General features: G+C 37.7%; 1 protein-coding gene across 4 annotated transcripts in view; it reads right to left on the bottom strand.

The window, feature by feature from the left end:
* Nucleotides 1-8980: 8980 nt before the first annotated feature.
* The window catches only part of LOC124392467 (GRAM domain-containing protein 2A), a 32607-nt gene continuing 26804 nt past the window's right edge, over nucleotides 8981-14783 (bottom strand). For all 4 annotated transcript variants that reach the window (XR_006927158.1, XM_046859542.1, XM_046859544.1 and 1 more), the window contains one exon: nucleotides 8981-9899. Coding sequence is in view for 3 of the 4 variants with exons in the window: in XM_046859542.1 (XP_046715498.1) it covers nucleotides 9896-9899 (4 nt within the window). In the remaining variant the exon portion in view is untranslated. The remainder of the gene's footprint in view (nucleotides 9900-14783) is intronic.

Below are 14783 nucleotides of genomic sequence, written 5' to 3'. Positions count from 1 at the left end.
CCTTTAAAAGCTTGTTTGTCGCACGCTCTGTGATTAGTTGATGGTTTGCTGGTGCTGGAGTAAAATACGTACGTATTTATAATCGTGTGTTTCAGGCTTGTCTATAAATGGAAAAGGGACGAGAAAGAGCTAAAGTTGAGAGGAAGTGAGACCTTGCACACTGATATATTTAGATAGGCATCTTCAGATAAATGACCTGAAGCTATGGAATACATTTTGTGCCATCGCCACCTAATGGACAAAAGATACAATAGCATGCTCTAAATGCTTCCATATATCTACCATACTGCTTGTTGTTCCAATGTTGTTCAATCTTTGAGTTCCAGCAACAAAGCATACACATCATAAGGAAAATTACAGATCACTTTTAAATCCTATTGCTAAAAGACATCACCCTGCTATCCTGGGATTGCCAAGTTGTACATCTGCATCTGGGTGCTTGGACCCCCTAAAAAAATACTAGTTCCACCCTTTAATTATGTATTTATTATGTACCTCAAAATGCATTTAATAGTTTTTGCACAATATTTACAACTCTAAATTCTAACATACAGTTATGCATACAGATGTACATGTGAAGTCTGATATACAGTTCATTCGGAAAGTATTCAGACCCCCTTTACTTTTTTTTATTTTATGTTGCAGCCTGATACTACAATCGTACAGATTGATTTGTATCTTATTCATTTACACTCAGTACACCATAATGACAAAGTGAAATATCATGAAAATGGCTGTTCACTGATGGTCCTTATCCAACCTGACCCATCTTGGCAAGATTTGCCATGCAAAATGGCAGAAAATCCACCAATCCAGATGTGCAAAGCTTGTTGCATCATACCCAAAAAGATTTTAAACCAAAATTGTTGCCAAAGATCCTTTAACTGTGATATTTCAGTTTTATTTTAATTGAGACTAAAATATGTTTTATTATAGTCATCATAGGATACTAAGTGTAGATTAATGAGGAAAAAATCAATTAGAATTAGATCAGATCAGACCAGATTAGATTCGATTCAACTTTATTGTCATTGCACATTGTTACGATACAGGGCAAAAAAATACAGTTAACATCCAACCAGAAGTGCATTGGTAGCACTGTAAAATATTTACATATGTAGAGGTTGATATAAATAATGCAAAATGAATAAAAATGATATGAATAATATGAATATAAATAAACAATACCTGGAAAGGGGATTATTTACAATAAATAAAATAGTCATGGATAGTGCAATTGAGATATTTTATACAGTGTTTATGAAAAAGTTATATGCATACAGTATGTGCAAAATATGCATTTATTGATTGTAATAGCAGGCTGCGACACTAAAATATGAAGGAGGTCTGAATACTTTCTTCTTCTTCCGGCCGCTCCCATTAGGGGTCGCCACAGCAGATCAACCTTCTCCACACCAATCTGTCTTCTACATCTGCCTCTTTCAAATTACCCACCCGCATGTCTCATTGAGGTTTGTGATCCCATATTCGATTTGCCATGTTTTTACGCTGGATGCCCTTCCTAACGCAACCCTCCCCATTTATCCAGGCTTGGGACCTTCACTAAGAGTGCACTGGCTTGTGCAACCCTAATGGCAGGGTTCAGCTGAATGCACTTTTTTGCCAATCCCACAGCTTTATACTCATAGCGTGCAACCTTACCTGCCAAAAATAGGGTTTTTTTGGTGGTGGATTCATTATTATGCATAGATGCATAGATATCAATCAAGCATCTGACACAGGAATTTGGAAAGTCTGTGGAAACACTGAAGCTGATAAAATGTTTATGGCGTAAATACTATATATTTTACATGATCCTACACTTTAATAGTCTATTGTTTTTAGCCTATTCATACACCATATTACTGCTGAATGCTCAGTTTTGATTGGCTAAAGGTTGTCAATCAGTAACAGCAACAGCGTTAGTAATTTTATCACTCATTTTACTTCATCTGTGATTACCCGTGCTGTTTATGACGATTTTTGATCTTTCTTCCTTTAAATAACTGGTCATGTTTAAAAGTTTAGCGATTTTAACTAATGGACCACTGAATGCCCACTTCGACCTGACTCTGACGTGTGAAATTGGTGCTATAAATGTTCAGCGGAACTGAAACATCAGAGCACATTTTAGGATGATGAGGATCCCAGAGGATCATCATACCAAAATGGAGCAATGGTGCAAGCAAAACACAGATTATGACCTATTCTCCATTTCCAAACTGTGAGAAAAAAGTAGGAGCTTCAGATATTTTATTCATCACCTGTGAATTTTGAGTCTGAAATCCCATTTTAATTGTCTTGTGTAGACAACGTTTGCCTACACAAGATTTATTATCTGAAAATATTACGAGTTTATGAAATACTGGCTGTTACCGATGTCACAAATACATCTATTAAACTTTTATCCTGAGATCAGGTTCATGTTAATCCTAAAATTAGGACAAAAATGAATGAAATCTATAAATTAATCAGGCATTTTGGCAAAATTCTAAAGTGTGTGGAATAGGGATTTAAAGGTATGACATACATTAAGACAAGACAATAATATAAATGATGTTCACACTCATACAAAACCATTTCAAGTAAAATCTGGGTTGAGATGAACGAATGAACCGAGTTGAACCACACAGAGTGATCACATGATGACAAAATGATTACAGTCTCGCTGACGCTACATCTTTGATTCAACATCTACTGTATGCTACCACATTGAAAAACACTATAATTATTCCCAAATTACTTATAGAACGAAGGTCTTTTTTGGCAAAAAATAACCTTAATAAGAGCGCTCAAATGTTTGTACATTAGTTTCAGTAGGATTAATGCAGCCTTTAAGACAATATGATAAAATGCTTTTTATTTTCACATAAACTGTCACAGCAAATGTTTTTGACCTGTTTTTATCACAAAAAAAGGTTTAATATAACTCATAGGAAATAATATTAACTTTAGAACATGACACTGAAGTACATATTTGTTTAAAAGATTTGCAGGAGTGCGGCCAGGGATATAGCAGATTAAACATCAGAGCATATCTGGAGAGGTTTCCTCTTTTATACCTCTGCATACTCTGCCCAGGCATACAATTATACAGAGGTGGCAAAAGTACACAGATCCTTTACTTAAGTAGAAGTACAGATCCTCATGTTTTAAAATACTCGGGTAAAAGTTGAAGTACTGATTATACTTTTTTTACTAAAAGTGAAAGTAAAGACGTTTTGGCTCTGACATGTACTTAAGTAAAAAGTAGTTATTACTTCTACCTGTTTTAGCTGTTTACTGGACCTCACATCATGATAGATAGATAGATAGATAGATAGATAGATAGATAGATAGATAGATAGATAGATAGATAGATAGATAGATAGATAGATAGATAGATAGATAGATAGATAGATAGATGGATGGATAGATGGATGGATGGATGGATGGATGGATGTGATAGCCTAGTGGGTCAATGTCAGGGTCCCCAAGAGGATGAGTTTGATTCCTGGTCGAGCTGGTTGCTGTGTTGGTAAATAAAACTTCTGGAGCTTGTCCACTCTGAAAACATTTCAATTTTGTGTTGGACTCATTTCTTGATTTCCTGGTCTTTAATGAAAGATAACTCCACCAAAAAAAAGCACTTCAGTGGTAGCTCAGTGGGTTAAGGCTTGTGCCTGAACATGGTCCTTAATATAGTCCACGCTGGTGATAAGGTTTTAAAGCCAGTCCTACATGCCTTCTTTCTTACTGCGCTGGCATGAAACAAAGTATGAACCCTCCAAAAAGCACACATGCTTTTCAGCAGTGGTCGCTCAGTGGTTTAAGGCTTGTGCCTCATCTAAACATGCTTCCCAGTCTGATCTCTTCCATGGTTCAGTGGGTTAAGGCTGGTGCCTCGCTGATGGTGAGGATCAGGGTTTGAATCCTGCTAGTTGCGATGTAGGTTATGTTCCTGCTTCCTAAATCTTTCTTTAGCTTTATATTCTTGTGTTGATGGTTTAAAGGTAGATAGACCTGCTCTTAACAACCTTCCTGGACTGTCTTCCCTGATGGTTCAGTGGGTTAAATCAGGTTTCTTGCTTTTGGTGGGGTTCAGGGTTCAAATCCTGCTTTCTGTCTGCCAGTCATGATCAGGATTCACTTCCTACATCATTCTTAAGCGATATATTTTTGTTTTTAATGGGTTGAAAAGAAAGATAGACCTGCTCTAAATAAGCTTCCTAGCCTGTCACCAATGGTTCAATGGGTTAAGGTTGGTATCTCGCTAGTGGTAGGGATCATGGTTCGAATCCTGTTATTTACAATGTGGGTTCAACTTGTGCTACTTACATCTGTATTCGCTTCCTACATCTTTCTTTACATTTATCTTGTGTTGATGGTTTAAAAAGAATGATAGACCTGCTCTAATCAAGCTTCCCATCCTGTTTTTTTCTGATGGCTTAGTGGGTTAAGACTGGTACTTTGCTAATGTTGGTGGTCAGTGTTCAAACCTGGCTTTCTGTCTGCTAGTCATGAGGTAGGTTAAATTCCTGATTCCTACATCTTCATATTCTTGTTTTGATGGGTTAAAAAGAAAGATAGACCTGCTCTTAACAAGCGTTCCAGCTTGTCCTTCCTGATAGTTCAGTAGGTTAATGCTGGTGCCTTGCTAATGGTGTGAATCAGGGTTAGAATCCTGCTTTGTCCCTGCTAGTCACGATATGGTTTTGCTTCCTATGTCTGTCTTTAGCATTATATTCTTGTGTTGATGGTTTGAAAGAGAAGATAGACCTGCTCTAAACAATCGTCACAGCCGGTCCTTCCCGATGGTTCAGTGGGTTAAGACTGGTATTTCGCTGTTGGTGGGGTTCAGGGTTCGAATCCTGCTTTCTGTGTTTCTGTCTGGTCTGAATTTCTTGCTTTGAAGCATGAAACGAAGGAGAAACCCCCCCAAAAAAAAAGAAGGTGTGTTGTGAGACTTGATGGCTTTGTGATAAAAGCCTTGCCTCTGAGCTCAGAGGTTGCTGGTTTGAATCTGGCTTGTCCCCACACTGGGTAAGCTGTGTGGTGAGCAATGGAGTGGTTGATTGTGAAGACCTGCTGCTTCACAGCCTCAGAAAAATTGAGAGTGATAGGTTTTTGGCAGAATTTTTCCCTATATATGCAAAACTAAGTCGATACTTTTTTGAACATTTTTGCTTCATAACCCCCTGTTTTCAGCTTCTCAGACGCTGGGGGGGCAGATGCCCGGATATTGCCCCCCTGCTTCAGGATACGCCCTCCGAAACCACATCCAACCTTCCCTTCCACGCAGCCATTTCTGACACCTTCCTTACTACGGCCACCGGAACCTTCCACACTCTTAACTTTGAGCCCTGGCCGGGGTTTGAACCGGCAACCTCTCAACCCAGAGGTAACGCTCTTCCAATTGAGCCACAGGAACTCCTGCAAAAACCTGATTTTTAGGATCTTTTTTGGTTCTTTTTAAACAATTTAAAGGAAAGCTAAGGGGTAGGAATTGAACCGGGTGAGTCAGATAGCAGCAACCACTTCACTGACCATTACACCAACACAGGAGAGTCAAACAAGCTTTGCTTATTGGACTCTTGGCTTTTCTATAGTTAGAAGACCAGCGTTTTCTCTTAGCTCATGATGGTAGAGGGTCAAAACTTCTCCTTCCTGTACATTCTCTCAGTAACTCGAAGTCTATGAGAAGTGACTCAGGTACAAGAACCACATCTCCAACACCTGCACCACTGATATACCATGATTTACCAGCAACCAATTTTAATGATATTTCATTGTTCTGTTTTTAAAAACTTCTTATAATGTTCAATATGAAACTAGAGGTAAGAATCGAACCAGGGAAGTCTTTCATCATAGATCACTAATGGCATTACTTCAAAACTCAAAACTTTGTTAGACATGTAAATAAGCAGGAAAGACAGAGACAGAGACAGAGACAAAGACAGACACAGCTTTAGAAAGAGTGAGAAACAAATAGAGAGACAGCAAGAGAGAGACATATACAGTGAGACAGAAACATTTACTAAAAGAGACACAGAGACAATTAGATAGAGAAAATAGAGAGACAAAGATAGCGAGATATAGCCACTTCCTGTTGGAAGTGTTTATCCCGAGCGACTCTTAATGATCTCATTTACTAAATGAGCAGTAGTGAGTTAAGGGCTTGCTCAGGTGCCCAAAACTGGCAGCTTGGAGGTGTTAAACATGTATCATATTTACAGCATGTGATATATATGTAAGCATGTGTACAGTGATTAAATATAAAGGCTATATCAGTGCAGAGACGTGTGGACATCATTTAGAGCCTTTGCTATGTTTCCACACGGACAGTTAATGAGGTGATACCGGAGAAAATGCACCTCTTCAAGTCAAGTGAGGAAGCTTATATATATATATATATATATATATATATATATATATATATATAAAATTATAGACATTTATAGACATTAAATGATGTATTGTTTTTATCTGTACGATCAATAAAGACAGTAATTTAAGTTTTTGTCAACATTATGAGGGAAAAACCCACAAAACGCCACCCAGAGGGTAAATTGTGAGAATCATGACGGTTTTTGGTGTTTGATTTGAGACTCAGAAATAAAACAAAAGTTTACTGATTAAAAATATTTTTATTTGGAGTTAATTTATTTATTTTATATCTAAGTAAAGAAAGGAAAAAAATTTGTGCTGTTTAAAATAATTTTAATTTTGACAGCCAAATATATATATATTAATACAAAACTAATTAAAAATGTTGTTACCTAATGAATGTGTCCAGGCTGAAGATCCACATATAGAACACAAGCAGAGAAAAGATGATGATGATCAGGAATGTGTCTGTTCTCAGTCATGTTTACATCACTGACTCCCTCTGTCTCATCCACATTAACCCCAAACTTCTTACTGCCTTCTGTGGTGAGTGAGAGTCAGGACTTTATACACCAGTGGATTGAAAAAGACGCACAGTAACAGGAAATCGGTTGTTCGGCTGAAATCGGCACGCAGTGAAAATAAAAAAATAATATTTCACCAAATCAATGGATTAAAACTGAAGTAACGAGTCTGTTTTGAAAATGTAAGAAGTAAAAAGTACAGATATTTGTGTAAAAATGTAATGAGTAAAAGTAAAAAGTTGTCTGAAAAATAAATAGTGGAGTAAAGTACTGATACCGAAAAAATCTACTTAAGTACAGTAACGAAGTATTTGTACTCCGTTACTTCCCACCTCTGCAATTATATAGAATGTTTTTGAATGTACTAGCATAAAATTTTGAACTAGGAGACCCAAACCTGTTCCAGCATCACGATGCATCTGAACATGTGTCTTGAAGTGGAAAGTGTTAAACATCCTGCTATAAAACTCTGAGCTCAACCTTACTGAATACATTTCGGACGAATTAGAATGCTGACTGCACCCCAGGCCTCCTCAACTCACCTACATCATTACCTGACTTTACTAACACCCTTGTGGCTCAATGAGCACAAAATCTCCACCAGCACACTCCAAAATCTGCTGTAGCTCAAATTGCTGAAGAAGCCAATGCTCAAAGGGTCAGGACTGGACCAACACAATGTTAGGCAGGTTGTCGTAATGTTATGTCTGATCTGAGTATATACGTATATACTGTGCTAATCCTTTTTTTTTTTAATACTGTACCTGTAACAAATTTGGGTAAAAATCAGGGTGATATGAAATGCTCACAAAATGTACAAAATAAAAACATTAATTGTAATGACTGACTTCAGCTGATCTTCTCATTGGAACATGCTACAATAACTGGACTTCTTAAGTCTCCATCAGCTTGGAATGTTAAAGTCCCATAATCGTGCTGATCTTAATCCAAAACACAGCTCAAGAGAAGAAAAAATATTCGAAAACTCCATTTAAATGTAATGATATTCAAGGCGAATGAAAGACCCCATGACTTTATAATAATTGACAAATTAAATAGGAACCCTTAGGCTGGGGTGTTTAAAAGCAGGGGTGTTTAATCCAATCCAGGAAGAGTTGGCATGCATGCAGGATCTTTCATTTTAATTAAGCAGGAGGTTCATTAGATTCCAACCTGTTTAATTAGTTGATCTTGGCAGGTGTGGCTTCTACGTGGCCCTTTCTGAATGAGATTAAAGCTCTCCCGGCTGCTCCTATAGCCACTTTCTAATCAATTATACAAATAAATACTGGTTTTGTTACAGGTTTGTCTCCTTTTCACCTGAAAACTAGTCCTGGCACTAAATAGTGCAGATGTTTTCATAGAACAAAGAAGTTTAGCCTTAAGCTCTTGCACAATATTGGTAGAGAAATTATAATTAATCTGAGGGTAGAGCCAGTTTCAAATCCACAGGAAACAGCTCCCCCTAAAGGAAATGCTCAACATAACACACAAACAAAATAACTTTTTTTCCCCTATATAAAAAAAAAAATCCCATTTTTTTCCAAGTTACCTTTATGTATATGCGACCTAATTATTGAAAAGACAGAATAAATGCGTAAATGGTTCGTGTACCTTCTGGTCATTCAATTTTCATTTCAGAAAGAGAATATGAAAAAGGACCAATATTTGTATTTTCTTCGAGGACAAACGAATCATTTTCCAATGATTTTCCACAGAAAAGAAAATCTAAAAGAAACTAAAAAAGAAAAATGCTTGATATTTTTTATGTCTAATTGCAGAACTGCAAAGCAATAAGTTACAGTAGTTTCAGATCAGAAGTGGGCGGAGCTTATACAGTCTATATAGCACAAAATCTTCTTGCATTTCTTGCTTAAAAACCCCACTGCTTTTATCTGATATTAAAGAATATGACATTCCTTATTTTGTTTGCCATTGTTCTTTCATCGTTCTGGAGTTTTTATTTTTCATATTCTCTTTCTAAAATGAAAATGTAATGACCATAAGGTACACAGACATAAATAAATCTGATTTTCATACACAGTTTGTAAAAAAAAACTAAACAAAAAAGATCATATCATACACAGGAACAGGTTAAAACCGTTTATTAGTCAATGATGTGTAACAATCATAAAATATATACGAGTCAATACAAAGAACAAAGGAAATCCTAAGTTGTATAAAATATTACAAATAAATATAGTAAATCTATGGTATAAAAGCAAATTGCACCTATTATCATTTATAAATGTGCTTTTCGTTTGTGCCTGTGCGCTCCTATGTCTTTTCAAGTAAATCACTACATACGACTTCTTCCTACAGCAGAATGCAGTAAATCCGAAGCAGAGTTAAAATATTGCAGTACAATGAAATGCTTCATGTGTGTTTTAGTGGCATTGCCGCCCCGATCGCTTTTAATTTGTTTTGAATAAAAACCAACACAACTGATTTCAACTTTAACAATAAAACCTAACTGCGAAGGTGAAACGATTCATCCAACCTGAGATGCATTTTCTCACTACACAGTATACTCCAAAGTAACTTCCAAAGCAAAGCCCTTTATGCATCATCTCTCTAAAGCAAACGCATCTCACTGGCACTTCAGTATATCTGCATTTTGCTGGTGCGTCTCTTGAAATGATCGACATCTGAAGAATGTAGAAGGAACAGACACGGTGTCCGATTGTCCTGGGCCTCTTGGACTGGCTGGTGTATGGTGTCGTAGGGTTCTGTCCCATAGTGGAAATGTCAAGGAGCAGTGAGTACAACCACTATCACTGCTCTTTACTGACATTACCTTGTGTCTTATACTGTACCATGATCTACTTTATGTTTAAAAAGTTCAATCCAGACAAGAAAGTAACATCATTTATATATTCCTTCACTGCTGCTTGGTCAGAAATGGAAAAATATACAGTAGATCCTGTCCCAGACTCCACTACGTGATTCTTTTCTATCTGCTAAAAGCTACACTGGATGAGAACAAGGCCTCTTTTCGACCTATGCTACCTGTAAAACAAAAACACACACAATTAGTATAATGTATAGCAGGTTGGATACTCAGCAGTAACACCATAATCTATTCACTACATACAGTGGGGGAAATAATTATTTGATCCCCTGCTGATTTTAAATTTACCCCCTTACAAAGAAATGAACAGTCCAAGATTGTTATAGTAGGTTTGTTTTAACACAGAGAGAAAGAATATGGAAAAAAATATCCATAAAAACATTAAAGAATGGTTATGGATGAATTTGTATCCTGTGAAATAAGTATTTGATCCCGTTCCAAATTAACAAGAATTCCAATAAACAAAAACTTCTTCAACGTCTTCTTTCAGCTGCTCTTGTTAGGGGTCGCCACAGCGGATCATCCAAACCCCCTGTCCTCTAAATCTGCCTCTTTCAAACCTACTACCTGCATGTCCTCCCTCACCACATCCATAAACCTCCTCCTTGGCCTTCCTCTTTACCTCCATCCTGGTGGCTCCATCCTCAGCATTCTCCTACCAATATACCCCATGTCCCTTCTATGCACATGTCCAAACCATCTCAATCTCGCCTCCCTCACCTTGTCTCCAAAACGTCCTACATGCACTGTCCCTCTAATAAACTTGTTTCTAATCCTGTCCATCCTTGTCACTCACAATGAAAATCTCAACATCTTCAGATCTGCTACCTCCAGCTCCACCTCCTGTCTTTTACTCAATGCCACTGTCTCTAAAACATGCAACATCGCAGGTCTCACCACAGTCCTATAAACTTTTCCTTTCACTCTTTCACAGATACTCTTCTATCACAAATCACTCCTGCCACTTTTCTCCACCCACTTCACCCTGCCTGCACTCTATTCTTTACTTCTCTAACACAATCTCCATTACCTTGCACTGTTGACCCTCAGGTACCTGAACTCATCCACCTCTTCTCCCTGCAACCGCACCACTCCACTACCCTTCCTCTTATTCACACACATGTACTCTGTCTTACTCCTACTGACTTTCATTCCCCTTCTCTCCAGCATGTACCTCCACCTCTCCAGGCTCTTCTCAACCTGCTTACTACTCTCACCACAAATCACAATATCATCCGCAAACATCATAGTCCATGGAGACTCCTGTCTGACCTCGTCCGTCAACCTGTCCATCACCACTGCAAACAGGAAAGGGCTCAGAGCCGATCCTTGATGCAATCCAACCTCCACCTTGAACCAGTCTGTCGTTCCTACTGCACACTTCACTGCTGTCACACTGTCCTCATACATGTCCTGCACCACCCTCACATACTTCTCTGACACACCTGACTTCCTCATACAATACCACAACTCCTCTCTCGGCACCCTTTCGTACGCTTTCTCTAAATCTACAAACACACAATGCAACTCCTTCTGACCTTCTCTATACTTCTCCATCAACATTCTCAAAGCTAATAATGCATCTGTGGTGCTTTTTCTTGGCATGAAACCATACTGTTGCTCACAGATGGTCACCTCTTTTCTCAGCCTGGCTTCCACTACTCTTTCCCATAACTTTATGGTGTGACTGATCAACTTAATTCCCCTGTAGTTACTGCAGGTCTGCACATCTCCTTTATTCTTAAAGATCGGCACCAGCACACTTCTTTTCCATTCCTCAGGCATCCTCGTACCTTCCAAAATCTGAACAACCTGGTTAAAAACTCCACTCCCATCTCTCCTAAACATCTCCATGCTTCTACTGGTATGTCATCTGGTCCAAACAACTTTCCACTCTTCAGCCTCCTAATTGCTGCTCTCACTTCCTCCTTACTTATCCTATCCACTTCCTGCTTCACCATCTCCACACCATCCAACCTTCTCTCTCTCATTTTCTTCAGTTATCAGCTGCTCAAAATACTCCCTCCACCTTCTCAACACACTCTCCTCACTAGTCAACACATTTCCATCTCCATCCTTTATTGCTCTAACTTGCACTTCATCCTATCCAGCTCGTTCCCTCTGCCTGGCCAATCAGTACAAATCCTTTTCTCCTTCCTTAGTGTTCAACTTCTCATACAGATACTCATATGCCTTTTCCTTAGGTGTGAGTAGGACATCAGGGACAAGATTGTAGACATGCACAAGACTGGAATGGGCTATAAGACCATCAGATTGTTGCCTTGGCCATATGTTTTGGGTCATTGCCATGCTGGAATCACATCCATGACCCATCTTCAGTGTTCTAACTGAGACCAGGAGGTTCTCATTCAAGATTCTACAGTGCATGGCTGTATAATGGTTCTTGGGGTCATATTAAGCATTTCTCAGCCTCCAAACATGGTGAGTTGAGTTGATCTCAATTTTGGTCTCATCTGACCACGTCACATTCTTCCAAGCCTTCTCTAAAACATTCAGGTGTTCATCGGCAAACTTCAGACATGTCTGTTCATGTGCATTCTTGAGCAGAAAGACCTTGGTGTGTTACCAATGGTTTTTAAGTGACTGTGGTCCAAGCTTCCTTGAGATTATTAACAAGCTCCTCGAGTGTAATTTTGGGCTGATCTCTCACTTTTCAAATGATCATCCTTACCCCATGAGGTGAGATTTTGCATGGAGGTCCAGAGCGAGGGCGATTGACTTATCCTGTATTTCTTCCATTTTCTAATTTTTGTGCTATAACAGTGGTCTCATTCTCACCAGGCTTCTTGCTGATGGTTTTGTAGCCCATTCCAACCCTGTGCAGGTCTACACTGGTCCCTGACGTCCTTTGACAGCTCTTTGGTCTTGCCCATGGTGGTGGAGAGGTTTGAATGGAAGAGGTTGATTCTGTGACGAGTGTCTTTTATACACATAATGGGTTGATATTAGGAGTTCTTTTTTAAAGGCACAGGACTAATTTGGGTGTGTGGGAGTCAGAATCCTGCTGGTTTGTAGGGGATCAAATACATATATTCTGTCTCTCTCTGTCAAAAAACCCTACTATAAAAATTCTAAACTGTTCATTCCATGTTAGTGGGTAAATAAAAAAAAAACAGCAAGGGATGAAATAATTATTTCCCCACTGTAGTGCATATTCACTGACCAGCCACTTTATTAGGAACAACTGTACAGACTATAATATTTAAACAATGTTGCAAAAAACTAAAAACATTCAGCTTTCTGCACAGTAAAGACAAAACTCAGAGGACAATGGCCACACATGTTTGGTCTGGCTGTAAGTAAACAGTAACTCTTTATAAATTTGGTAAGCAGAAAGGTCTCTCGGGATCTCAGGATTCTTTTTTTGCAGCTACAGAAGGCACAGGCTCAGCCAGACTTGTATCATTTTGCAGCTGTATGATTGGCTGATTATATAACTGCCTGAATGCTTAGGTCTATAGGTGTCCCTGATAAAGTGGATAATGAATAAACATGAATAAACATTTTGAGGGCTATATTCAGATTGAGATGCACTCACATAGTGATACTTATAACTACAGAGGGTGGAGTCTGTGTAAAACATTGGTGTGTCTCAGTTATTTGAGCTGTAACTCAGGTGAGGAAGTGAGGTATTAGGTTTGTGCTGCTGTCTGACAGTTTGATGTAACCACAATATGCCATACTGATATTTATGTTTTGGGCTATAAAGCTATAAATACACAAAAACTGCAGAATGGCATTTGAAATTTGGAGACAGTTCATAGAGCAAGACAGCACTTGGGAAGTTTTTAGTGATAAAATCAAGAAAAGAGATCAGCGCAATCAGCATTTCATTCAAACTATTGGTATGTTTAAAAAAAAAAAAAGAAAAGAAGAAAAATTCTATTATTACCCTAAAGAGCATGCTACATGACATCTATTTACTATGTGCTGACTTCATTAAAATACAATACAATACAATACAATGCAATGCAATAAAATAAAATAAAATGTACTTAAATTAAATTAAAAGTACATGACTTCTATTTAGCATATGCTGGCTTCATCACAATAAAATAAGATAAAATAAAATAAGATAAAATAAAATAAGTACATGGCCTCTATTTAGTATATCCTGACTTACATTTTTTTTTAAATAAGTAAAATATATAAAGTATATGAGGCTTCATTAAAATTACATTTAAGAAATAATAAAAATAAAAACAACATACATTAAAAAGGGGTACTGGATCAAGTGTTACTTTTTTCTGCTGCTAAAAATAGAGGTGAACCAATATTAACAAAATAAACCAAATTTTTCTGTAATATATAGAGTTAAAACTTCTCATGCAGCAACATATCTTCTCTAGCATTATTATATTATACAGCATGTTTTTATTTTGTTTATTTTTATTTCATCTCTTGCTTTTATGTTGCATTATATTAGAGCAAGCAAAAATAACACTCTTTAGTCTGTATTTTATATGGCAGAATGTTGGGGGATTAAAGGCAGGTTTTCAAGAATGGTGGTGGAAAAAAACTGGATTCTTCTACTCCAGACAGATTTGGTGTGAGGTGTGAACTATATGCAGGCAATTTGCATAGTCTGTACGGGGAGCCCTCTGAATTTGACTTAAGCATGTACGTGACTGGTCTCTGAACATGACCCACTTCCCCTGTGTAAATTTAGCTTTTTGACTTCATTTGCAAACACTTTATATGACTCTTTATGTGTGACGATGTAATAGTTACGTCTAATAATTAAAGATTAAATGAATGTCCCATTCCACATTTAGTCCCGATTTGCAGTTATACAACCTCCACTTTTCTGGGAAGATGTTTCACTAGATTTTGTGGGGTTGTTTGGAGATTTGTGCTAATTCAGATACACGGGTTTTAGTAAAGTCAGGTACTGATCGAAATTGAGGACTGTCAGTATTCCAGTTTATCCCAAAAGTGTGAAAAAAAAAACAAACAAACAACAACAAAAAAAAGGGCAAATAAAATGGGCCACAGCAAATATAACGCTTTTAATGGTCAAT

The sequence above is a fragment of the Silurus meridionalis genome, chromosome 10, assembly GCF_014805685.1.
Source record: "Silurus meridionalis isolate SWU-2019-XX chromosome 10, ASM1480568v1, whole genome shotgun sequence".
Lineage (NCBI taxonomy): Eukaryota > Metazoa > Chordata > Actinopteri > Siluriformes > Siluridae > Silurus > Silurus meridionalis.
This window is presented reverse-complemented; position numbering and strand designations above follow the sequence as displayed.